The sequence below is a fragment of the Saccostrea cucullata genome, unplaced genomic scaffold (assembly GCF_032062105.1).
Source record: "Saccostrea cucullata isolate Sc308-1 unplaced genomic scaffold, CSIRO_AGI_Scuc_v1 ctg57, whole genome shotgun sequence".
NCBI lineage: Eukaryota > Metazoa > Mollusca > Bivalvia > Ostreida > Ostreidae > Saccostrea > Saccostrea cuccullata.
Window position 1 is genome coordinate 229194 of NW_026938498.1, and position 27752 is coordinate 256945.

A 27752-nucleotide genomic window follows, 5' to 3' on the forward strand; every position below is an offset into this window, starting at 1 on the left:
ATATTATGGAATGCCATTGCTGAATAATGTTTTATTCCCGATTATTTTATTATATACTGTGGTTCTTTTATTATATGCTGTGGTTCTTTTATTAAATGCTGTTGGTTTCTTATCATATACGCGGTGGTATACCGGTATATACATGTATAGGGAGGAAATAATTATGATATTACTTCTTATTGTAATGTATGTTCTAATTTTATTAAGAGTTACTGTTCTTAAATATGAGCTCTCCTGTAAAAGAAGGTAATAAAATCACTTGTTAACCCACAATGGTGTTGTGAATACACTACATGGTGTCAGAAGCGGTTGATATCTCCCCTTTTCCATTGCCATCTGCAGAAATAAGTGCTGCAGTTGTACAGAAGAGGATTCAAGGATTGTGATGGATACGATGAATTCAGCTTTCACGCCGAAATTTAACGGGGAGGCCCAGGATCTCGTTGAGGAGTGGCGCACGTTTATACAACACTTGGAATTCTGAATAAAGGTAATTTATTCAGAATTCCAAGTGTTGTATAAACGTGCGCCACTCCTCAACGAGATCCTGGGCCTCCCCGTTAAATTTCGGCGTGAAAGCTGAATTCATCGTATCCATCACAATCCTTGAATCCTCTTCTGTACAACTGCAGCACTTATTTCTGCAGATGGCAATGGAAAAGGGGAGATATCAACCGCTTCTGACACCATGTAGTGTATTCACAACACCATTGTGGGTTAACAAGTGATTTTATTACCTTCTTTTACAGGAGAGCTCATATTTAAGAACAGTAACTCTTAATAAAATTAGAACATACATTACAATAAGAAGTAATATCATAATTATTTCCTCCCTATACATGTATATACCGGTATACCACCGCGTATATGATAAGAAACCAACAGCATTTAATAAAAGAACCACAGCATATAATAAAAGAACCACAGTATATAATAAAATAATCGGGAATAAAACATTATTCAGCAATGGCATTCCATAATATTTGCTTCTTTATACATTACTCAGGTCGCGTATATACACTTAGTGTACCTTATGGTGTCTGGATTGGGTCATTTACAAAAGCTCAACAGCGTATACAGTAAAACTAGCCGTCGCGCTAACACACAACACGTACAGTGCAGGGAACTAATTTTGTTGGGAAAAGAGTACCAATTAATTTCCCATAGAACTCTATACAAACCTTTTGCCCTCCAAGTAATTTACTAATTCCCGTTCAAACAAATCACTGGTATTATTTGAAAGTTCGTTCTAAGCACTTATTAAAAACACGAAAAAAAATATACCGTTCCGCGGCGTTTATAGGTCAAATTTGCAGTTATTTAGAACTTACAGAGATCGGCAGTAAATGACACCCTGCCAAAAATATCAATCCCCACTCCTACAATCTCCCCTGGTATTTCTAGAATTTTTGTAATATTCCCACATTCCATCATTTATTTCAAACATTAATATTTTTGCTTTAAAATGAAAATATTTACATACCTCAATTCAGCCAATCAGGTAAAGCCTACCCATTTATTACTCTGCTTCATCTTGTTCAACCAGGAAATGATGTCAAAATCTGGATCTTTGGTGCTCTTTTTCCTATACTTACATATTTACCTATCCCAGAATTAGTCAATTTTGTAATTTTCAAAGACCTTATACTTACCAATATACATGTATGAAATTTGAGGCCTGTCACTTCAGTGTCTTGGAATCTGTGGCCATCTTAATGAATGTCCCCTCCCTGCTGCAGGTGCTTTTCCAAAGAGTGAAAAACTTTCATTCCTGTGATGAAATCTGGATACAGTTGTCACTGTAATGAATAAAATATTTATAAAATAACATGATTTTGTTTTTTGATGTTAATAAAATGATATAAAGTCATAATTGTGTCAATTTTTTCATAGGGGTGGAATCTACCCAGAATAAAGAAAAAAGGTCCAAAATTTGATAAATCATAATTAATTAAGCAAAATTAAAAGGTTTTAAAAAGACTGATATAGAAATTTTCTTATGCTTATGAAAAGTAAATTGATTGAGACTCTGATATACTAAATGATTCTTATCTAACCCCTCCTGTTGCTTAAGTATATACAAAAAAGTTTCCCCACCCCCCAGTGAAAGACACTTAGAGAAATAGCAGGTGCCCCCTATTATATTTGTTTACAATTAATTCAGACAAGAGAAAATTAATACTTTTGATAACAAATCAAAGTGCAGTGTCTTATAGTCTTATACAGTACAACCATAATCTACACTATTGAATTTCATGCTTTAAAAAGGGGAATTCAGATTAATTTGTAAAAAATTAAAAAATACAATAATTGACTTAAAACCCCAAAATGTACACCACAATAAGAGGCTGAAAAGTTAATAAATGAAAAATTTACCTGCAAATGTACAGAAATCTGTCCGACAAAATATATCGGGTGGGTAGCGAGTCTCCATCTTCTTCTTATATAGAGAAAATGCCCCCCGCCGATCAGATACCAAGCTCTCCCGGGTCCAGGAAGCTGAAATATGAAAGTCCTCTATAGTCTTTAAATGAAAATAAATCAATAAAGTTAGTCAAATTAAGCATAAATCATAAAGAAAACAGCAATATTTTTCAAGTTTTCTGAAAAATTACCAAATTACATATCTTCTACATGGCCGAATGTTTAAAAAATGGATCCGTCAAGGTTGGAATACATGTTTTACCATTTTACATGTAATTACATGTAAATATTAAAAAAGTCAAATGTGATACATGCAGTAATGCCATTTCAATAATTCAAGAAAACAAAATCAGAAGCCTAAGGTCACAATAATTAAGATTATATCATGTTGAAATTCTACATATCTGGTTAGCTAGTCTAAGGGAAGTAACTCTAAGTACAAAAACTGGAAAGCAGTAGAAAATGAGTTGCAGAGAGTCACCCTGATGGAACTACAAAGAGCAAAAAGAGGGAAAACACATACCTTTGTGTAGCTACAATATAGAAACAACCAAACTACAAACTGATCCCCTCGCAGTCAAAGGGAGGCAATCCAGAGGATCACATACACTACCGACATGATACGTCAAGACAGAAAATGACCTCCTTTCACATGAACACCACGAAACGCACTTTTAAGGGCCGAATAAATTATTCGAAAAGATACCAAACGTGCAGACGTATAAGAAACTAAACAAAAATTAACACCAGGCCACCATCCTACACTGCCAAAAGTACACATATATAGCAAATCATATAAATACACAATTACATGTACATGTAAAATACATACATAGATTTATGAATACATACAAACATTTATTATAAGATCAATCTGATACATTTTCTTAACTTACCTTTCTCCTACGGCCAAGTCAACTACACATTGTTTTACCAATTTCCATCCTCTGTACCCCCCCCCCATCCCCCCCCCCAATCTCTACAAAAGACCCAAAATCACCTCTAACCCTAATTCCACAGATAAATAATTCAAATTTTTGCTAATTTTTCTCTCGAAATGTCTTCAATATTCAAATAAATTGCTAAAAATAACTTTTCATGACTTTCACTTCACTTTACTTATTAAAAAATGGGGTCTCTATAGGGAAAAGAGTACCAATTAATTTCCCATAGAACTCTATACAAACCTTTTGCCCTCCAAGTAATTTACTAATTCCCGTTCAAACAAATCACTGGTATTATTTGAAAGTTCGTTCTAAGCACTTATTAAAAACACGAAAAAAAATATACCGTTCCGCGGCGTTTATAGGTCAAATTTGCAGTTATTTAGAACTTACAGAGATCGGCAGTAAATGACACCCTGCCAAAAATATCAATCCCCACTCCTACAATCTCCCCTGGTATTTCTAGAATTTTTGTAATATTCCCACATTCCATCATTTATTTCAAACATTAATATTTTTGCTTTAAAATGAAAATATTTACATACCTCAATTCAGCCAATCAGGTAAAGCCTACCCATTTATTACTCTGCTTCATCTTGTTCAACCAGGAAATGATGTCAAAATCTGGATCTTTGGTGCTCTTTTTCCATATACGCGACCTGAGTAATGTATAAAGAAGCAAATATTATGGAATGCCATTGCTGAATAATGTTTTATTCCCGATTATTTTATTATATACTGTGGTTCTTTTATTATATGCTGTGGTTCTTTTATTAAATGCTGTTGGTTTCTTATCATATACGCGGTGGTATACCGGTATATACATGTATAGGGAGGAAATAATTATGATATTACTTCTTATTGTAATGTATGTTCTAATTTTATTAAGAGTTACTGTTCTTAAATATGAGCTCTCCTGTAAAAGAAGGTAATAAAATCACTTGTTAACCCACAATGGTGTTGTGAATACACTACATGGTGTCAGAAGCGGTTGATATCTCCCCTTTTCCATTGCCATCTGCAGAAATAAGTGCTGCAGTTGTACAGAAGAGGATTCAAGGATTGTGATGGATACGATGAATTCAGCTTTCACGCCGAAATTTAACGGGGAGGCCCAGGATCTCGTTGAGGAGTGGCGCACGTTTATACAACACTTGGAATTCTGAATAAAGGGTCCATTGAGCAAAAATAAGGAAGAGGCGCATTGTAATCACCTGATAATATGGATAGACGACAAGAGAAAAGATATCTATTCAACGTGGATTCTATCAGAGCAAGATAGTAAGAATTTAAATTCTTAGTGATAAAGGAGAAAATTGAAAACCACGTGAAACCGAAGTCAAATCGTGTTTATTCGAGAAACAAGTTCCTCAGTAGGACACAGAAGGAGGGAGAAAAGTTTGAAAAATTTCTGACAGATCTCAGACTTTCAGTGAAAGAATGTGGATATAAGGACCAGGACGATATGATTAGGGACACTATCGTGTTCGTTAATCGCGATCACAAGGTACGTGAAAAATGCATTGGTTTAGGGTTCAGACTTGACCGTGGAGAAAGCTATGAACTTTGCACGTACATGTGAAATTTCTAAGCAGCAAATACAGTCTATGGAAGACAAATCGGTACATGGAATCTCGAAAGGTACGATACACCAAGCCAGAAGTCAGCACCAACTAAAATCGAAAGTGAATGTAAGAAATCGATAGTGAAAGACTGTAAATATTGTGTCCAAACTCATGAGTTTAAACGATACCCTGCATATGGTGAAATATATAGAAAAAAGGTGAAAATCCAAACCACTTTGCAGTTAAGTGACACACAGCTAAAAAGCGTGTACAAAGAAAAACAACAGGTCAAAGACTAGGCATGCAGTACACACATCAGATGAGGAATTCTTTATTGGTTCAGTGAATGTTAATGGTGGAAATCATGATGCAGAATGTTATGAAACAGTGAAGGTGAAGGACACTGATATTCACGTCCAACTTGACACCGGAGCAGAGTGTAATGTTTTTTCATCAGCTGATCTCAAGAAAAAAGACAAAAACCTGAAAGTTGCTCCAACCTTTTCACACCACTGAAGTCGTTCTCTGGACACTACATTCGTTCTCCTGGTACTATTATACTACCCTGTGTATAGAAGGATGCAGTGTTGCCATATGTGAAATTCTACATTCTACATGATACATGTTCCAAACTAGGACTTGTTCAGCGAATACACAGCATTGAGAGGAAAAACCGTGCTTTACCACATGACATTCCCTAGGATTATCAGGATTTATTAAGTGGACTTGGATGCTTTGAGCCAAGATTTTCAGCAAATAAGTTGCCACCTCTGGATTTTGGCAGACCAAACTAGATGACGAGAGTTCGAAACTCTGCAAATTTAATTCTCCATTTGGACGTTATTGATTCACTCGAATGCCCTTCGGAATCAAGTTCGCACCTGAAGTGTTTCAACGTGCCATATCTGAAATGATTCAGAGTCTCGATGGAACAGAGCCGAGTATTGATGATATCATTATATGGGGAACCACAGAAGCTGAACATGACAGACGTTTGAAAGCCTTATTGGATCGAGCAAGACAAAACAACTTGAAGCTCATCGTGTACAAGTGTGAGATCAGACGCTCAGAGCTGACGTACGTGGGACACAGATTTACTGACTCGTGTCTGAAACCCGATCCTGAAAAAGTGCTGTACAGGAAATGGACCGCCCCAATAGAAGGACTTGCAAACATTTATGGGCTTTGTTCAATACTTAGGGAAGTTTATGCCTAATCTAAGAGAAGTTAGTAGTCCATTACGACAGTTACTGGAGATAAATACTCTCTGGAAATGGGAAAATGAATAGGAAGAAAGCTACGAGAAATTGAAACGCATGACTACTAGTGCACCGATCCTTCAGTACTTTGATCCAAACAAGCCAGTTATGTTGTCAGTAGATGCCAGTTCTAAAGGACTAGGTGCAGTGTTAATTCAGGAAGATTAGCCAGTTGCATACGGATCAAGCACACTGACAGAAACACAACAACGATATTCCCAGATTGAGAAAGAAACTCTATATGGATGTACAAAATTCCATAATTATGTATATGGTCACAGTGTACTGGTTGAATCAGACCATAAGCCTTTGGAAAGTATCTTCAAGAAACCTGTTCTATCTTCACCTCCAAGACTACAAAGATTCGAGTTAGCACTTGAAAAGTATGACATTCAAGTAGTTTACAAACCTGGAAAGAAAATGTTCTTGGCTGAACTTTTCAGTCGTTCCTATCTGAAAGAGACTAAGGAAGCCCTCGTACCAGATCTACAGGTGAATGAGATACATCTTACTTCATACTTACCTGTGTCTTAGGAAGTACAGGACAGGATCCGGAAGGAAACAGGTCAAGATGATGAGTTACAGAAACTCTTGGACACTATCTTGGATGGATGGCCAATTGCAAACAACAAAGCAGACCTAGCACCGAAAATTAGAGCCTACTGAAATTTCCGTGATGAACTTTCAGGCATTTATGGTATTCTTTACAAGTCGCACAAACTGATTGTTCCAAAGTCGATGAGGAATGAAATGCTGGAGAAGGTACATATTGGACACCAAGGAATTATGAAGACCAAAAACCAAGCGAGAGAGATTCTCTTTTTGAACGGTATGGAAAAAGTCATAGAGAACCTCTCATGTGCAACTTAGTGCCAAATATGAGGCTGCTAATCTTAAGGAACCAATGATCCAAAGTGAACTTCAGTCAAGACCGTGGTCTAAGATTGGAATCGATTTTTTTAACTTAGTGGAAACCATTACTTACTGGTAGTTGACTATTTATCTAAGTGGCAGAACTTGCCAAACCGGAGTCGCTTACCTCTAAGTGTGTGATCACTCATTTTAAAAGCATGATTTCCAAATACAGCATTTCAGATATCATAATTAGTGATGATGGACCACAATTCAGTACATGTGTGTAGTTATGAGTTCAAAGAGTTTGTGAAATCATATTCCATCACACATACACTGTACTAAGACCAGTCCGTACCATACTCAGAGTAATGGACAGACAGTGCGAATGGTTCAGACCATGAAACGTCTTATCATCAAATCGCAAGATCCATACTTAGCTCTTTTGGAGTATCGGAACACCAAGATTGATGGTATTGATATGTCACCAGCATAGCTATTTCTAGGACGCAGACTGAAGTCTATCTTACCTACAGCAGTCCCTCTGTTGAAATCACATGTAGATGACAACATGTTGGTCAAGATGAAATGTCAACAGGAAAAACAGGAAGAGAACTTTAACAGACATGCTAAGAAGGAAACACTTAAACCTCTCAAGGCAGGAGCCAATCAGGACAATGGACAAGCGGATTCGTTAAAGACTTGAACCCTATGAAACGGTCTTACGTCATCAAGAGCAAAGGAAGATGCTACAGACGTTCATGTTATGAACTGAATATGAACTCTCCTGTAAAAGAAGGTAATAATATCAGTTCTTAACCCACAGTGGTCTTGTGAAAAACACTTATGGGCCTGATTACTGGATATATTGAATCTTAATTTCAACGAAATTCTTTTTCAGGACAGATTTTAGGGATCATAGATACATTATTTTCAAAGGAACAAAGGAAGAAATTTGGAAGTTTTTGACCTCATTTACACGAACATATAATAATCGTCCCAAAACATATAATTGTAAACCTACAGCATATAATTATGCAACCACATCATATAATAATCGAACCACAGCTTATTAATACATTGTTTTAAACCACAGTTTATTAGAAGAGACTCACAAAATACAATAAAACAACTAACGTGAGGAAGTCATGGCGTTCCATAAACTTACACTTCGAAACGAAAGTAGGTGGGCTGGGTATATCCTTTTTATTTATCAAGTACATGTATAGAACGCCATTTGCAAAAAATCGGGTATCAAAAAGGTAACTATGTTTCTTTTAACATAATCATTTAAATCTTTACTCAGTTTCCATTCCAATGTATAGCAATACAGCATTGCTACAATTTTCTCTATTTATAGATACATATCAGAATGGATTACATTCCTCATCTATCAGAGGTCCTGTATGTCGGTCTGCATCGTAAGATAGGGACGCCGACGGAAGTGGCGATCATAAGGGATGTGATGGACATGGAGGAGATGATACAAAAAAATGTTTATAATCATATTGGAATTGTTGAGATGAAGAGTGGTAGTTATAGAGAAGGATTTAGGTTGAGATCATCGGACAGGGATTCAATGATCTGTTTTTGTAATTATAAATTGATAACTGACATATCGCAGTCGTGGCTTTATAATACATCAAAATATAGAGTTGTGCTAATAGAAGATTCTGATACACCGCCAGGGTTTGTCAGATTACGCCTCCTGACTCCAACACGACACAGTATCACGATATCTTGTCTTGTTCTATGTAATGGTAATGCCTATATATCTAGCCGTCTGTTGAGAGAAATTCATTTTCAACCTATGAATAAAAAAGGCCTCAAGATTGAAAATGTAAAAATTCATGGTCCTTGTAGAAGTGGTGTCATTCATTCTATTGAATTCGATGAAGCTTGTTGTCTATCCTTTTTTCCTTGGCCTAAACCATTAGGAAGTTGGGTTGACAGATGCTTAAGACATACTTGGCCGTCTGCATCAGTGATAGAAAGAATTCTAAAAAATGAATGTCACTGTGTGGCTATTGGAAGTAAAGTTGAATCGCCTTATAACGAGCTGGAATGGAGATTATCGTATTCACAAGCCGAGCAACAACTAGTGTGTGCCATGTATCATACACAATTTTCATGTTACGGAATCTTAAAAAATATTTCTGAAGGACGTCATTAATTTAAGGGAGGAACCACTACTGTGTTCATATTTCATGAAGACCACAATATTCTGGATGATTCAATTAGGTCACATGAAATGGATCCCAAACAACATACTAGATTGCTTTTGGAGGTGTTTCAAATATCTCATACATTGTGTTCATCGAGAAGATTTTCCAAACTTTTTTATTCCACAAAACAACATGTTCATTCACAAAGTTGTTGGTGATGCACGTGAATCTCTTTTACGGCAGCTTCATCAGTATTACAGAATGGGCGTTTCCTGTCTACTGCTGAGCCCAACTCTCAGATCAATACTAGAACCAGCTCTCAGTAGCCCGTACTATGTGTTATCTTCTGTTGAGGGAGAAATTTTGAGTGATTTAGATATATGTGGAATGACTGAAATAATTCAATTATCTTTTTCATCTGAAGACATATCAAAGTCATATCTTTATTTAAAGTCAATTAACAAACTATCTCGTTTATCACTCTCTTCATACCAGTTGTTAACATTACAGTTCTGTACTGCTGAGACTCTTGTTCGTTTAGCGTTCATAATGACAAATCGTAGTTCATGTTGCTCGCATACAACTATATATAACTTAGATATATTAATTTGTGGCATGTTGAAAATGGCAGCAAGATTAGGTCATATGTCTCATTTACTTTATCTAGCATTGTATTATTATAGAACATGGAGATTTGATAAAACACTTCATATCACTCATATCACTAAACAAAGACTATCGCAGGCATTTATTATGTATATGGAAACTGTTGATAAGCAGAGGTACCATAAAGCTGTAGGTAATATGCCATTGTCTAGAAGAATGAAGATAGCCTGGGTTGTCGATGTGCGTTCAGTGCGTAAAAATGTCCCCTTTCTTGAAGAATTATGTTTAGAACAGTTTGTGAAGTCAACAAAACGGAGGCACACTCTTATTTGTATCACCGTTTATTATGGTAGAGATGTTGTCTGTGTTATCTCACTATAGACTGGGCAATAGATCTCAGTGTTTACAGTCACTGACAGACCTACAGACACTGCTGCTCTATGATAACGGGAGATATGTTCCTTTACGAATCAGAGACCTATCCTGGCAGATACTAGGAATCTGTCAGCATGTTTGTGGGAGACTTACACGGGGCTTTACGGTCTTATGAAGAATCGCTCAGACAGGAACCATATCACAGAATAAAAGAAGCCACAGATCATAGAACAGAATGCGTCAAACAACAAATACAGGTAAATGTATGATTGTTAGATATGTTTGTCGATGTTTCTATCTTAATTTAAAGAGTAAAGACCAGAAAATTGCACTTGTTTGATAAAATTGAGAAGGACATGGATATGATAATATGCCCTCAAATTAAAGTATACTGGAAATGTTTGACATATTAATATATTTTATATTGAGAATACGTCATCAAAAAGCTATAAAAATACAAATTAAAGAATTCTTTATTTACATCAACTGAATCCTTTTTTTTTTTTAGTTTTTTTTTAATAATCATTATAACCACTTTCTTTAATCATTCTGTTTATGTGTGAAGGAGACCTTAAGGTAGGACACAATAGATGGGTCAAATTTTTCCTCAAATTCAATTTTTCTGAAAATTTGAAATTTTGTTCTAGGATACAAAATCTCTCTTAATATATAATATGAAAGAAATTCAACCGCACATATTTTGTCCACATTGTCTGGAATATGGGCTATTGATCAGACCCCTGTAAGAAGATTGTGAAATCAGACACTCGACTTGAAAATGAGCCTTATTTTAGAATTATTAATTGATCTATTGCAAGTTTGTGTTATAATTTTGATTAAGATAACCTTTTTGTTATTTTAATTTAGTAAGCCATATTGATACTGGACCATTTGAGAAAAATATTAACTAAAAATAGAATATACGTAGCGTCGGAATGTAAAAATTCACACGTAAATATCCTCAATTAAAGTTTTCTAAAGAAAAAATGTATGATTCAATTTTTGCAAAAAATTAACAGAATGATTTATATGGGTCCCCAAATAAAATATGTAAAAATAAAGAAAATTGAACCGATGGTTTCTGACATTTTGTCGATTAAAAAAGATTCAAAGGCAAAAAAAAACTAAAAGATTCAGTAGATGACGTCACAATATTTGACCTTTGACCTCTTTATACGACCATGACCTTTAGAGTACGCAAAGAACGGAGACTCCTTATATATGTCTCCAAATATCAGCCCTCTACGTTTTATGGAACAAAAGTTACACTGCATTTTATATCAGACTGTTACATGCTTGTTTTTTGCACTTAGATAGCGTAAACACATTCCAAAATGTAGGCTCCCAAGTGACCAATATAGAATTCTCTGATTTTTTCACGAAATATGATGCAATCATGACAAAATTTGTTATTTTTATTACAGGGGTCATTCATTGTTGTCAATAAAGTAATATTGTTCTTTTTTTCTCTCCAGTATCTTTTAAGAAATTAGTAAAAATAGAATCCAGGGGTGTTTTGTTCTACCTTAAGCAAATGGTTTTTCAATGAATGTACCATGACGTACACATCAATAATACAATATTTCACATACATGAATGTACGTTGTAGAATTATATGATTAAAAAGACATAAATATTAACAAAAGAATGTTTTTCTTTCTTTTAAGGTAGTAGTCTTCGCTGCTTTCTGACTAGATGAAATATTTAAAGTACATTTGCTAATATGTCTTATATACGGTAGTTAGGTGCAAGAGATTAAAAAGACCATCACAATTGTACAAATTTAAATAGTTAAGTTTTAGTTAAAGAAGTATTTTATTCATAATATACAAAGAAGTATACAATGAACATGGATTGAACAGAAGACCAACGGTCAACAAATTTAAATAGAAAACTATAAGGGACTATATTTTTGACGCAATGGTAACGTATGAAAATGCTTTCCTGCCTCTAAAAATTATTAAAGAACAATGAATTTAGTTATAGTTTTGAAACACTCAAAGACTTGATGAACTTTTCAAATGTAACTTTATTTAATAATAAGGGACTAAAGTTCCTAAATATCAAATTAATATTATTTTTTAAACAAACTAGAACTACATTGTATGTTGGCTTTTATAAGCTTCCAATCTGAGTACAGATTTAAGCTTAAATCCGTGAAAAGTATTTTTCCCTCTTAGTAAACGATCGAAACTTTTTATTTTTGTATCATTTTGTATCTCTATAAGACAACTTTACCATATGCGAAAAAGAGAAAAATTTAAGCATATAAAAATAAATAATATAATTATCCTAAAAATTTAGGAAAAGTAGAGAAAATTTGGATCAGCTTACATACATTTCAGTCACATTATTTGTTTAAATTTTGTAACATCATCTTATAGGCGCTTTATGGCAGTATCTTTTTATGCAAGAAGAAAGACCATTCAATCTTTTTAAAAACAAGTAGGTACTGCATAATTGACAACATTATTTTCTGGGCCCGGATCGATGGGTCCGGGGTGTATATTGTTTTTATCCTGTCTGTCTGCAAACTTTAACCTTCGTCATAACTTTAAAACCACGAAAGATAGAAACTTCATATTTGGTATGCATACTTCACTAATGAAGCTCTTTCAAATGACACCAAAGTCAATGACCTTGTGACCTTGATTGTGACCTATATACTAAAAATAGCTTTTTCCTGCAAACTTTAACCTTCGCAGTGACTTTTAAACCATGAAAGATAGAGACTTCAAATTTGGTATGCATAATCTATTAATTGATCTCTTTCTAATGATTCCAGAGTTTATGCCCTTGTGATCGTTACTGTGAGCTATATGCTAAAAATAGCTTTTTGTCTCCAAACATTAACCTTCGCCATAACTTTTTAAATATGAAAGATAAAGACTTCATATTTAATATGCTTACTACACTTATTAAGCTCTTTCAAATGACACCAAGGTCAATGACCTTATGACCTTGACTGTGACATTTATGCTAAAAATAGCTTGTTTGAACCTTTACCATAATTTTTGAATCATGAGAGATAGAGCCTGCAAAAGTAGCTTTTGTTGCCGTCGGGCGCATAGTGTGTCACAAACACATGTTGTTTTTATTATTAATGTCCAGGAAAAAGGTTATGACCTGACCTTATCTCTAATATAAAACGGTGAAATTAAATTTCACTGATAACATCACTCAGTGATATTATCTTTTTGATTCTGTGAAAATTTTGTTAATTTTTAAATACAAGAAATATGAGATGAATCCTACCTTAAGGTTGGACTAAAACCAAAGAGCATAAACTGAAAATATTGGAAATATGCAGATAACATGTCTGTGTACGCCATTTCTATCTGACTAATACATTAAAATACTTTTGATAATAGATTTTAAAAAATGGGCAATGATACATACATTTTAGAAAACATTAGATTGAAATTCTAGTTAGGTTGTGTATGTGCATGTATCCTTTTCTTCCAAAAATTAATTCTCTTTAATGTTTGTTTTTTGGTTTAAATTGCATTTTTATAGTAACAATATGTCATACCATGAGTTAGCATGCTGTACAATAACTTTTGTATTAACTGTCCCTGGTAAAATCAAAATTTACAACTTGAAATTTTCCATCATTAAAAAATATATATTAAAAAAAAAAAATCATAATTCCGTTTTTTCTGATATGGTAAAAAAATTCATAAAAGTTTATTGATGGGAATTCGAACAAATTGTTGGAAGACATTATCTCCGAAAGCGACACAGAAACTCAAGCATCTTTGAAATATCAACTTCAGAGTACATGTATGACTAGAATGATTTTAACCAAACAAAATTGCTAATGACCACCTAAAGTGTAGTAAATTCACACGTTGTAGTGGGTATCCTTATTGAATTTTCTGAGACACTTTTGAATGACAATTTGAAGCTCCAAGAGATGATTCGACGCTCTTTGGTGATCCTTTGGTGTTTTACAAAAGACTATCTGTTATATTTGAAAAATATTCCAATGGTTAAGATTGCCTTTTTGTACAAGACTTAGTGCATAAAAACATGCGTAATGCAAAAATAATTGCAAAACGAATACTTTAAACGGAGATGTTGATTTTCTTGTTTAATCAACTTGAATTCCAATAAATTGCACCGTTTTAGAGATTGGTTGTACTTAGATCATGTTCTTGCGTATCGAATCTATTGAAAGACATGAACCCCACATGCATGTAAAAAAGTGTAAATTACTTCATATCATGACAATATCTATTGCAAAAAACTAACTATAAGATAAATAAATTTACTTTACTTTTACTAGTTCGATTAATTTTAGAAGCAGCTACGAATGAAGTTATTGATGTCAAAAAGTCTGGATTTTAAATTTATCGTGGGGTAATAAGTTTATATATGTGGAAAAAGCATTTGTTTTGATATTTTTTTTATTTTGTAAAGCACAATGTAAAAAAAGTATTTTTGGATAAATGTCCTAGAACTTTAAGTTTAAAAAAATTGAAAAATACACATTCTTTAATCTCGGTTTATTATGCGGAATACATAATATACATAAATGCAACATGAAAGGGTGACTGTCAAATAAAACGTTTCGGTATTCATAGGTCAAACAAATGACTTCCATGACAAAAGACTAGCAAGACAAAAACATGAGACAAATGACGAAATGAACTATGTTCTCACCGCAAAACTGTTAGATATATATAATTATATAGAATACCGTCTTATTTGTTCTTTTTTTTGCATCATAATACACATTTTAAAAGGTTTATTTCGATAAGTCATGATGAACTCTCGGCTAAGAAGGATGAAAGAGATGAAAAGTTTTTTATAGGTCTAACATTCACATGTAAGTGATGGTTAATTGAAAACCACAAAGTCAAATAGCCGAAATGATTGATACACCAAACGCATGCCAAATGTAATCCATTTCCGCTATACATTTTGGAATATATTGAGTATCAAATCCAGATTTTTTCATTAATAATAATTATCATTTTTATGAAATCATAAAAATTTATTAAATCCGGTAACCTTTAATCACCATATATTTGAGTAAATGAATTGAACAGGTTCATTCCCCTTAAATGAAGAAACTATCTATAATTGGAATATTAGAACTAGGTTGCATGTTATTTCGATTAAAATTCATGATATTAGAACTGATTAAATATGCATGTACAAATGTACATTGTCAAGCAAATTATGGGGCATAAAAAGGATCATATCAAAATGAATCAACGGGGCATAAAGAGGATATTAAGTACGAATCAAGACCTAGCATATATTGTTTCCCCTCTTGGAAATTGTAAACGAAAGGCACAAAGAAATTCTAGATTAGTGCTCTTTGAAGAACTAAGAACGGTAATGGCTATAATCGGAAGTTAATTTGGTGTAGAATCATGCAGTTTTTCCGTAATGGTCACGTGAATCTGTGTGGGAATTTCTTCCTCAGCGATGCAGTCCGTTTTTAAGTGAGAAGGCATGTTTTCTTTGTCTGCATCGTCAACATTATCATTGTCGCCGTTTAAGACATGGTTTTCATTGTTTGTGATGAAGATTTCATCTTTTGGTTTCTGTTCATTGGTTAAACTATCTACTTTGCTTGAGTCTTGGCCATTTAGAGTCACTTCGGTAATATCTTGGAGATTTGTTTCCTTACTTTTTTCTTTGCTAGTGTCTGGTTTTTCGGTATCTATGCCATTCTTTGTTTCAAACGAAGTAAGCCTTGATTTTTCTAGCAAGATTTCCTGTTCATTTAATATTTTATCTAATATCTTATCATCAATGTCCGATTTTTCTATTATCTTATTAAGTCTTTGGTCAACATCTGCATGCGCAGGTACCTCATCCGAATTTGGTTCAACAGAAGCCAGATGTTCTCGCCAGATTCTGCTGGAACATGTTCACTTTCATCCCGAACCGAAAACGCACCAACAGGAGTAGGTGGAGGCTGAGCATGCAATGAGGCAGAATCGTCTGCCATTTCTCGTGGTCGGCGGAAGTTTGTTTTTGGTGCAATGCGACCGGTGACGGCTGGAAGAACGGATTCCGGATTTTTCATATGTTTAATATGTTTACTCCCTTTGAAGGTCACAAGCACTACCTCTGTAAAAAATGAAGATAAATCTTGTGTTAATGAATTAACAAAGTTCATTGTTTCAGAAAGATACTATCTCTTTAATCAGTGAACATATTACATATACCGGTACATCATTTGTTTTTGTCTGATTTTGTTGCTTGAATCAATGACTTCTAAGAATATATTATACAATGTATCAGTATATGAAAAAAACCCCTCTAAGACTGATAATTAAACATGCATTCTATACGAGGGTTATGCAAAAAGTTCGTAGACTTTTGTCATAACTTTTTCATTTAACGTCATATTATAACCAATTTTAGTACACATATTTTAACAACAAATTCAAATAATTTGAGCAAAAAAATATGAAAATATCTTAACAATTATCAATATTATCAAAAATTTAATACAGCAAAAATGGGGTCACAGAGCATGGTCAAAATTGAGCTATTTACTAATTATACACTTAATTATGTCTAGAGTCATAACTCTACTAAATGGCGCTTGAACGAAATAAAATTGAAATGTTTATATTAAGTATTGGTCTATTACTTCAGGTTCTAAAATTTAATGTAATACATCGTTCCTTTTAAAAGATATCTATTTCTAAAGGTAGATAGACTTCATGAAAACAAGCAAAAAACGATGACGTCGAAGGACGTCACGGAGCAGCGAGTAGAGATCAAATTTTGTTTTGCATTCGGAAAACCTTTAAAACAAACTCTGAGAATGCTTGATGAACCAGGAATTAGATACAAAATGTGCTAATAATGGGAATGACTATTTTTGAGTGTTAGAGACTTTAAATTCGACCATGAACGGTCTGCAAAGAAACAAATAAAAGAAAAAAGAATCTTGTCAAAGAGTTAGTAACGTCATGAAAGGTGATGTGCGATTCACATTTCCGGAAGTGCGATTCACATTTCCGGAATTTGTGCAAACAAGAGTTACGCGATAAGGAATTTGGAAACATTGAGAATCTACATTAATGTTCTCAAATAATTGTTAGCGAACTAGGTGTCAAAGGCTATGGATACAATTTGATGAATTGGGAAAAAGCTACATACAATGTATGAATTGAAAAGGCTGAGTAATTTTGAGAAACTTTCTCGACGTTGTTTTTGACGTCACAGTGTTGTTAACCGTGCTCCGTGGTGACAAAACATGCTGTTTGTAAAATTTTCTACCACGAGTTCCATTTGATCGAATTGAATGAAACTTTTCACACTGACAAAATAAATGTTTTTACATATAAATATATGTTTAACTAAAATTTTGTAAGAATAATATGATGATGGAGACCATTGTCTACGTATTTTTTGAATGACCCTCGTACATGTATGAAAGACTAAAAATTTTTAATAAAAAGAACTACAGCGTAATTCTACCACGCAGAATGACACAGCAAAGCAACAATTATTCAATAAGCAAACAAAATTAATTAATCGCTTGCAAATAAAAAAGAAAAATAAGACACGTATACACAAATGTGATTCGACACGAACATATATAAGCTGGTGTAGGTGGTTGCTGTGTAAAAGCTGTGTCAAATGCATTCGCACCTTCTATTTTCTCTCTCTCTCTCAATTATCATAAGATACTCGCAAATAATTTTTTTAATTATTTTTACTGTATTGGAGGGGTGGGTGGGTAATAGAAATGCATATTGCTGAAACTCCTAAATCCCACTTTACGCATTGGTGGGTTTTTTTTTGGGGGGGGGGGGCTGAATTTTTGAAGGGTATTTTGAAAGTATTGAGAAATTTAACTCTAAACTCGTGTCCCTTAGTAACTTTTGTCTGTCTGTGACAAAATTTAATGAAATCTTAGCCAGTATGTCATCACTTCTTATAACAAAAGTAAAATATGAGAAAATTGTACTGAAACGTTAGTTACTATTACATTGCTAATGAAAATAATTACAGATATCTCATTTTCACAAAATAAATGTTAAAAGCTTTACAAAATTATGCTTTTAACTATTAAACCTATTTTTTCATAATATTATTATGATGCATACCTTGGTCTAGATATATTTAATGTTGGGAATAAATTGTTATACAACAATAATGTATATTCCTTAGAAATGAATACATTATGAAGAGAAAATAAACAGCATTCGAATTTGTAAAGAATATTTTTCTTTTTTTTTTTTGGAAATCTTATTTTTTCATTTCTTTGAGACCCTAACGTTACCGGTCTGTATTACAGCATACATACATCATTACATGTATATGAATTGCAAACCATTGAATGAAAACCATTATTATTTTAAAAGTTACATGTACTATAACGATTTCAGAATGCTATAATTATTTCTATACGCCAGTGATTAACATTACATTTGATTCAAATGTTTTTATGTTTATTTTGCACAGTTTCGGGGGAGTTTTATTAAAATTGCGAGTTCCTTTCATTTTTTCGCGGGGTGCTTCGTAGTAATACCAATAGAAAGCATAGTTGATTGCTACAGTGTATTTGTAAAAAAGGTGTTTTGAAATTTCTGTTGTCCATAAACGGAAATCGTCAAAATCTTTTTAAAATACAACATTGATGAAGACCTACAATGTCACGCATGCTTGTTATCTTTCTATGAACTACATGTACTAATTAATGAAAGATATTTCTCTATTTCTAAACAACTTAAAACTGACTACGATAATGATCTCTACATATGCCAATTAGAAATTCAAAATAATCTATATGCTTTAAGCCAAAAAAATAGAAAGGAACAGCTAGAGATGGTTAGAGAAGCGACACGTCTACAATATGGCGACCACCACCACGTGCTACCACTAAAGCCACCAACTTTTCTTAGGTTTCTCAGTCTCACTTTCAGTGTCCCCGTGCACCAAGTGACATGTTGTGGAGTGTTCCCCCCAAGCACTGCGGGCCGTCCCCCAGGGAGCTGTGAAGAACCGGAAGATAGTAACCTTTTACCCGGCGCTGTAGAGGGGCGCTTCGTCACTGGTTTTGACGCCTCATCGACGTCAGAACGCGGGGAATCTAAAACAGTATCAACATTTTTTTCTATACGTATTATAAGATTACTTACCAACCTCCCATATCGTACATTGTAAATAAACTTAGTTATTGAATCTAATAAACTACATGCAAACGAATTCTGATAATTTGGTACTTTTGTGCAGTTAGAGAGAGGTGCATGCCCTTATTCAAAATTGAATAAATTGAAACTACACTGCAATAATTTCTGTTCGTCAAAACTATAGTCTTTTACATTTTTCTTAGAGCAAATAACAGGTACATATATCCCATGTTGAAAATGAAATGGATCAACTCAGTATTTTCTTCTTAGTATGGTAAAAACTATAATTTTCTCCATGCTCAAAAAGCATTCTTCACACGTATGTAAATGGCCTTCAATGTTACATATCTGTGAAAGGATTTAAGTGATTAAATAACGTTTTCTTTCTTTCAATGAGTTGGTTTTTTTAACCATATACCATTGTACAGTCAATTTTTTTTTCTTTTGTGTACAAGCAATGCATTGTGTATGTAAGAGGAAATACATAAAAGAGGACACTGTTACAATAGTATCTGACCTTGATATAAATACCATATTTTTCCTTTCATCTTTTATAATGTATGGCTTGTCACTATGAATAAACGGAAATGGGATTCAAAATGATGTAAAACATTCTTTTCAGGAAATGTCAAAGGAATTATTTTAACAACAATGTATCAATGCCGAAATGCTCTCTATATAAAGTGATTAATGCCCCTCTGTCAAACCCCACCTAGAAATGTGAATATATTTTCGAAAAATTATTTGCATAACCAATATCAATTGAACCATTTAATACGCTGATATTTTGTAAACCATGTGATATACTTAGAAACAAGTCAACACAAGTGTGAGAATAGATTAAATAGTGACTTTTAACAATACTTAGAGATATTATTCATAGAAATTTTGATACCATTTAGCTTTATTTTTGTCCTACAATTTTAACCCAGACAGCTTTTCAGGAGATGTGCATACACGTATTGTGCAACACTGCTGAAACTGAAAGGTCTAAGACCATGATTTAAAAATCTAGTACTCCATCTTACCTGGGGGGACTGAGGGTATATTTTGACCTTTATGCCGTTACCTAGATGTGTAGCATGACCTGTCATAAAGATTCCTTGAGGATTCGTCCTTGGCATGTATACCCCATAGACTGACAAACTCTTGGCATCAAGCAAATGGGCCCTGTGAAAAAAGCGGACTCAGCATTTTTAAACTACGAGTCGATATTTGTGTGAAAGAAAAGCAATAGGTACTTTTAATTTTTTTTATGCAGATATCTGTTGATACGACATAATATGAAAAGTATATTTACTCACGTACTACCATATTTAAAATAATTCCACATATTAACATCTTTATGTAACGGGTACTTCCTAAATTTTATTTCATGAAGATATCTATTAATGTAATCCACACTAAAGTCCAATACACTGTTACATTCAAACAATAAAAGGTGGCAAATTAAATATTGGTGAAAATTTTTGTTCTTGTAAATTGTGATTAAAATGAAAAAAAGGACTATGATTTGAAATTACAGAACAGTAATACTTGGAGCTAAAATAAACTAAATTACAACAAATTTCTCATTAATTATTTTCATCTCATAGTGAAAATATATTTATATGGAAATGCAGTTTAATATCTAACAATGAGTTACTTGCCATAAGAGGCACATGAACAAGAAACAAGACAAGAGCGTAATTAAAATCGTAACTTATGTAATGGTTTTTTTTTCACGAATTCTATTGCTTTAAAAACGAAAACATTCACGTTTTTCAAAATGACATTTGTATTTCTGGCATTCTCAAAATGCCTGTCTTCTAGTGAAATAAAAAAATGAAATTAACGCAATAAAATAAAAAGCCATGATAGGAAGGCAAAAAATGTTTCATTCTGTTTATAACTAAAATATTAAAGTGATGTGTTCTATGTTGAGGAACATGAAATGCACACGAACTTTTAATAATTAGTGACGCGCTTGGTATAACAACAAAGGAAGTTGTGTAAATCATATACAAAATGCTAACAACATGTATATGACATGTATATCAAAGTATTATAAAGCACCATTTTTTCTTGAACTTGTCAATTTTTATTAATTAATTTAGTTCCTGTATGAAAACACATAACAAAAAGGTTTAATTATGCTGTAAAATGCACTGATAATGCAAGAAAATTTCTTACTTCGAAACGAAAGCTGGTTGTATTCTTTGTAGTACTTTTTACACGTTACTCTTTACATTTTCATGAAATAAATACCTAATATTTTGGGGTTTTGTTATATAAATAATTAATCAATTTGATTGTGAAAAACATGTAATTAACAAATCACTGTTCAGGCGTGGTAAGCATATAGCGCTTTTTAATTATGAGGTTGTATAACTTTTACCCTACATTTATTTTTACCTAGGAAAAAGACATTTGATTATTATTTTTTTAAATATATGATTACCTGTTGCATCTTCCTCCTGTGAGGAGAGCATGGAGGATTCACCTTCTGGAGGGGTAACAGGAACCCTGTAACAAATCCAACTATTAAAGAAGGGGATAAATATTTTTTAAAAACTACGTATTTTTTTTACCAAGAATATGCGCCCATGGTGACGAATGAAGCATACCTTCTTTACAAATATAAAGATTTGGAGATTTTGAAAAAAGTAAAAGGGGTTTTTCTGCTATAAGCTTTGTCATTACAAACACCAAACTCGAAATTCGCGCGCCTTCAATAAAAATTGGACATATAAAGTCAAAATCATACTACCTTAACATTTCTACACCATAATAGATATTACTACTTAAAATAAACATACATTGTACATCACTCATATTTTCACAGACGTGTAATCAGATGGAGGACAAAATATGGTCATGAGGGAAAAAACTTCTCTCTGGAAGTCTGGCGCAGACCCCCTCCCATTTTCTCTTTCGAAAATACATACAAGTATATCCGAGTGAATCTGTTTCCAGTTAATAAAACAATTTTATCATTTAGTTGGGTTGCTAATATTACTACTTTTAGCATACAAGTTAATTTTTTTTTACCTTAAAACAAGGTCCAAATTCTTCACTGCATTCCACTGGTTTATCATTTGATTAAATAAAGAAACATGGGTCACATCGCTCACCTGAGCAGAATTCACTTCAGTACTGAGAAGTTTACAAAGGGGTTTGGGTCTGGAATTTTAAACTACCAATTACCTGATTATGCTTCCATACAACAAATGCCTTTGCTATGTTTTTAGCAGATGATTTTTTCTTATTTATTCTTTTGACCCCCCTCCATTGTGGCCCAGCCCTACCCCTGGGAGCCCTCATTTGAACCAGTATGACTTTGTACTGCCTGAGAGTGCCTTCATATCAATATGATTAAACATAACTTGTTCTTGGGAAAAAAAAATTCATTGATATTTCTAGGCAAATCTTTGATCCCCAATTGTGGACCACCCTACCCAACCCCTACTTCCCGTTCATGACTTGAACAAACTTGAATCAACACTTCGTGAGGATGCTTACATAAACATATGAGCAATCATGGCTTTGTGGTTCTTAAAAAGAAGAGTTTTAGAAAAACCCGGAGTATTCATTCCTATGCAAAAAATTTAATCGTCCATTGTGATCCCGTCCTACCCCTGGAGGTCATGATTTGAACAAACGTGAATCTACACTATCTTAGGATGCTTCCACTTGAGTTTCATCTTTCCTGACCCAAGTGTTGTGGAGAAGGAGATTTTTAAAGATTTTTTTTCTATATAATCATATGTATGCAGGTATGTTAAGGTTACAACCAAATATTCTACTTGCCTACATGATATGACGTCATGGTTAGCTATATGACGTAAACTTTAGAGATAACAATTTCTTAAAATCGATATTTAAGATTGATTTGAGGTCGTAAAAATGATTCAAAATATGCAGAGGCATAATATAAACGGGATCGTGTCGTTTCTTGGTCTATGTATATAACACAGGGGGTTAAATACCAAACCCGTGACGTCATGATAACTGATGATCACAGAGAGAAAGTGAAACGTAAGGAGAATTCATCTAAACAAACACAAGAAATCGGAGTTTAAAAGCATTTAGAATGAATATAATGTGTGATTTATGTGGGAATAAAGCTTATGAATAAGGTATCCTAATATAATTCTACAATTCCTTCTTACAATAACAGTAGACAGTTAATTTACTTGCCGATCAGCCTTCCTCTGTCCTTCATAACAAAATGATGCAAAAATTCAAAACTACGCCGCATTCTTTGAAACTTAATTATTGTTTCTATCTAAAGTTTTGGAAATTGCTGCTAGAATCGTATGGATAACGGGAATTGATGCATTTTTTAAGGATCTAAATGAAAAAAAAAATTTGGAAGGTTTCGTGCGAAAGCATTGAATAATTATTTCTGTGATAGTACAGTAGGATTCTAGCAACACTTTTCATGATACAGAGATGTTTTAACATAACTATTATTACAAATTGAAATCAATTATCCCCGGGGTAGTGTTGAACTTTTCACTTTTACTTTAAGGCTTATTTTCTTTTTATAGACGTCACGTGACGACGTCTTGGTGAAGTGCTTCCTGTAGTTAGTGTAGTATAAGTCCAATTGAAGTCTATAGAATGCATATTGATAGCAATAGTTTTATCTGATTCATTAGTATTACATATTATTAAAAAAAGTTAATTCGCCGAATTCTGATCCATGTGCTGCCTTAACAAACGGCGTAAAACTTTGAACAGCCATTGTCGATCCGACCTATCCCCAGGGGTCATGGTTTGAACAAAATTGGATCTACACTACCTGAGGGTGCTTCCACATGAGTTTCATCTTTCCAGGCCCAGTGGTTCTGAAGAAGAAGATTTGAAAGATTTTTCCTATACATTCCTATGTAAAACTGTGATCGGCCATTGTGGCCCCGCGCTACCCTAGGGGTCATGATTTGAACAAAATTAAATCTACACTACCCGAGGATGCTTCCACATAAGTTTCATCTTTTCTAGCCCAATGCTTCTGGAGAAGAAGATTTTTTAAAGATGCCATTAATTTTTCATAAATTCATAATTATCTCCACTTGGAAGAGGGCTTGGCCCTTCATTTGAACAAATTTGAATCCCCTTCACACAAGGAAACTTTGTGGCAAGTTCGGTTTAAATTGGGCCAGTGGCTCTTGAAAAGAAGATGAAAATGTAAAATGTTGACGACGACAGACAACGGACAAATTTTGATCAGAAAAGCTCACTTGAGCCGTCAACTCAGGTGAGCTAAAAAGTAGTACCCTACTCTTACAAAATATGAATAATAGATATGTCTGGAAAAAGAGGTAGCCTAAGTAAACCAGAACTGATTAATATATGAAGATGCAAATATTATAATTCAAAACGAAAGTAGGTGGCTGGGTATTTCCTTTTAATTTATCTCGTACATGTATAGACCGCCATTGGCAGGAAATCAGGTATCAAATAGGTTACTGTTTCTATAAACATAATCATTTAAATCTAATCTCAATTTGCATTGCAATGTATAGCAATAAAAAAATTACTACAGCTTTCTCTTTTTATAGAGATACATATAAGAATGGACCACATTCCCCGTCTATCAGAGGTCCTTTATGTCGGTCTGTGTCGTAAGATAGGGACAGCGACAGAAGTGGCCATCAAAAGGGACGTGATGGACATGGAGGACATGATAAAGAAACCTGTTTATAATCATGTAGGATGTACTGAGATGAAGAGTGGGAGCTATAGAGAGGGATTTAGATTGACATCATCTGACATAGATCAAATGCTCTGGTTGTGTAATTATAAATTAATAACTGATATTTCCCAGTCTTGGCTTTATAATACAACAAAACATATATTTGTGCTAATGGAAGATTCTGATACACCGCCAGGATTTGTCAGATTACGCCTCCTGACACCAACACGAGACAACATCACGACATCTTGTCTAGTTCTCTGTAATGATGGCAGTTATATATCTAGTCGTCAGTGGAGAGAAACTTATTTTGAATTCCTGAATCAGAAAAGTCACAACATTGAAACTTTAAACATTCATGGTCCTTGCAGTAGTGGTTTCCATCGATCTGTCGAATTCGACGAAGTTTTGTGTTTAGCCTCTTTTCCATGGCCAAAACTATTAGGAAATTTGATTGACAGAGGACATACCTGGCCGTCTGCATCTGTGTTGGTAAAAATTCTAAAAAATAAATGTCACTGTGTGCCTATCGGAAGTAAAGTTGGGTCGCCTCATAACGAACTGGAATGGAGATTATCGTTTTCCCAAGCCGAACAACAACTAGTATGTAGCATGAATCATACACAATTTTTATGCTACGGACTTTTGAAAATATTTTTGAAGGACGTCATCAATTTTAGCGAGGTTCCATTACTCTGTTCATATTTCATGAAAACCACAATGTTCTGGATGATTCAATTAGGTCACATTAAATGGTTCCCAAACAACTTACTAGATTGCTTTTGGAGGTGTTTCAAATATCTCATACATTGTGTTTATCGAGAAGATTTTCCAAACTTTTTTATTCCACAGAACAACATGTTTATGAACAAAATTGTTGGTGATGCACGTGAATCTCTTTTACAACAGCTTTATCAGCATTACAGAATGGGCGTGTCATGTTTACTGCTGAGTCCGACACTCAGATCAATCCTAGAACCAGCTCTCAGTAGCCCGTCTTTAGAAATACCTGCTGCTGAGGGAGATTTTATGAGTGTTGTAGATTTAGATTTTTGTGGCATGACTGAAATATCTAAATTATTTTTTTCTGTTCATCACATATTGGTTTCTTATCTTTATCTAAAATCAATTGACACACTATCCCGGTTATCACTCTCACCACATCAGTTGTTAACATTACAGTACAGTACTGCTCAGACACTTGTTCGTTTAGCTTTCATAATGACGAACAATACTTCATGTTGCACACATAAAAACATCTATAACTTAGATATGATAATCTGTGGCATGTTAAAAATGGCAGCAAGATTAGGTCATGTGTCTTATTTACTTTATCTTGGATTGTATTATTACAGAACAGGAAGATATAAAAAGACACTACACATCACTTGTATCACGAAACAAGGACTATCACAGTCCTTTCTTATGTATAATGAAACTGTTGATAGACAAAGGTACAATGAAGTTGTAGGTAATCTGCCATTGTCTCGAAGAATGAAGATAGCCTGGGTATACCATGTGTTTTTATTTAAAAATATCCCCTGTATTGAAGAATTATGTTTCGAACAGTTGGTGAATCAACAAAAAGGAGGGCCGTTCCTAGTTGTATCACCATTTGTTATAGTAGAGATGTTGTCTGTGTTATCTCACTACAGACTAGGTAACAGATCTCCGTGTTTACAGTCACTGACAGACCTACAGACATTGATGCTCTACGATGATGGGACATATGCGCCTTTGGAACTCAGAGACCTATCCTGGCAGATACTAGGAATCTGTCAGCATGTTGTGGGAGACTTACACGGGGCGTTACGGTCTTTTGAAGATTCGCTCAAACAGGAACCATTCCATAGAATAAAAGAAGCTACAGATTTTAGAATAAAATGTGTTAAACAACAATTACAAAGAAATGGACAGTTGTAAAGATTGATATTTCGATGTTTCTATCTTAATTTAAGGAACTGAAGACCAGGAAGTGGCATTTGTACCATGAAATTTTAAAGAACACTGATAAAACTTAACTGTTTAAAGATAATTTGCCCTCAAATTAAAGTAGACTGGTAATCTGATATAATGATATGTTTATATTTTGAAAAAAATCTTCCAAAAACAATAAAAGGACAAAAGAATTCTGTATTCTCATCAATTTTTTTTCATTACTATTTCATATGATTATAATAATAACTTTCTTTAATCATTCTCTTAACGCTGGGGCCATAAAAGTAAGATGAGCTCACTTTTGATCTCAGTCCTACTTTTCCCCTATATATTTCTTTGGTAAAGGTGAGACTGATATAAAAAAAAAAGTGAGCTCGTCTAAGTTTTATGGCCCCCAAGGCAGTTCTTAATCAATTTGCTCTTCCATCAATGTACCTAGACGTACAAATCAATTATACAATATTTTTCATAGAGACATTGACATTGTATAATTATACAGAAATGTACTTTGTATGATTACATGATTAAATAAAGACATAAATATTAACAATAGAATGCCTTTTTCTCCTTTAATGTTGGACGACGACCACAGAACATAAATTGAAAAGTCTGGAAATATGCAGATAACATGTACCTCATTTCTATCTAACTGATACATTCAAATACATTTTATGATAGACAATAAAATGGTCCGATACAAACTGACACACACTTTTGAGAATACATTAGACTGATATTATAGATTTGTTATGTATGCACATGTACATTTCCTGCCACAGTTATTCTCCTTAACTTCTGTTAATTGGTTTAAATGTCCATTGACAGTGTCGA

The 27752-nt window shown here is 33.8% G+C and overlaps 2 protein-coding genes, 1 long non-coding RNA gene and 1 pseudogene across 3 annotated transcripts; 2 read left to right on the top strand and 2 right to left on the bottom strand.

The window, feature by feature from the left end:
* Positions 1-1615: 1615 nt before the first annotated feature.
* Positions 1616-4024, bottom strand: LOC134250459 (uncharacterized). The gene is made up of 3 exons (XR_009988506.1): positions 3914-4024; positions 2377-2499; positions 1616-1799 (listed from the first exon to the last, which is right to left on the bottom strand). It is a non-coding gene; the product is annotated as an uncharacterized LOC134250459 (long non-coding RNA).
* Positions 4025-8248: 4224 nt separating this feature from the next.
* On the top strand, positions 8249-10500 carry LOC134250468 (uncharacterized). The gene is made up of 2 exons (XM_062732828.1): positions 8249-8306; positions 8405-10500. Exon 2 carries the CDS (start codon positions 9252-9254, stop codon positions 10194-10196), a length of 945 nt encoding a protein of 314 aa, XP_062588812.1. The 5' UTR covers positions 8249-8306; positions 8405-9251; the 3' UTR covers positions 10197-10500.
* A 4695-nt stretch (positions 10501-15195) lies between these two features.
* On the bottom strand, positions 15196-22380 carry LOC134250494 (uncharacterized; annotated as a pseudogene).
* Positions 22381-24679: 2299 nt separating this feature from the next.
* On the top strand, positions 24680-27189 carry LOC134250470 (uncharacterized). The gene is made up of 2 exons (XM_062732830.1): positions 24680-24741; positions 24850-27189. The coding sequence occupies exon 2, from the start codon at positions 24864-24866 to the stop codon at positions 26904-26906; it is 2043 nt and encodes a 680-aa protein (XP_062588814.1). The 5' UTR covers positions 24680-24741; positions 24850-24863; the 3' UTR covers positions 26907-27189.
* Positions 27190-27752: the final 563 nt, after the last annotated feature.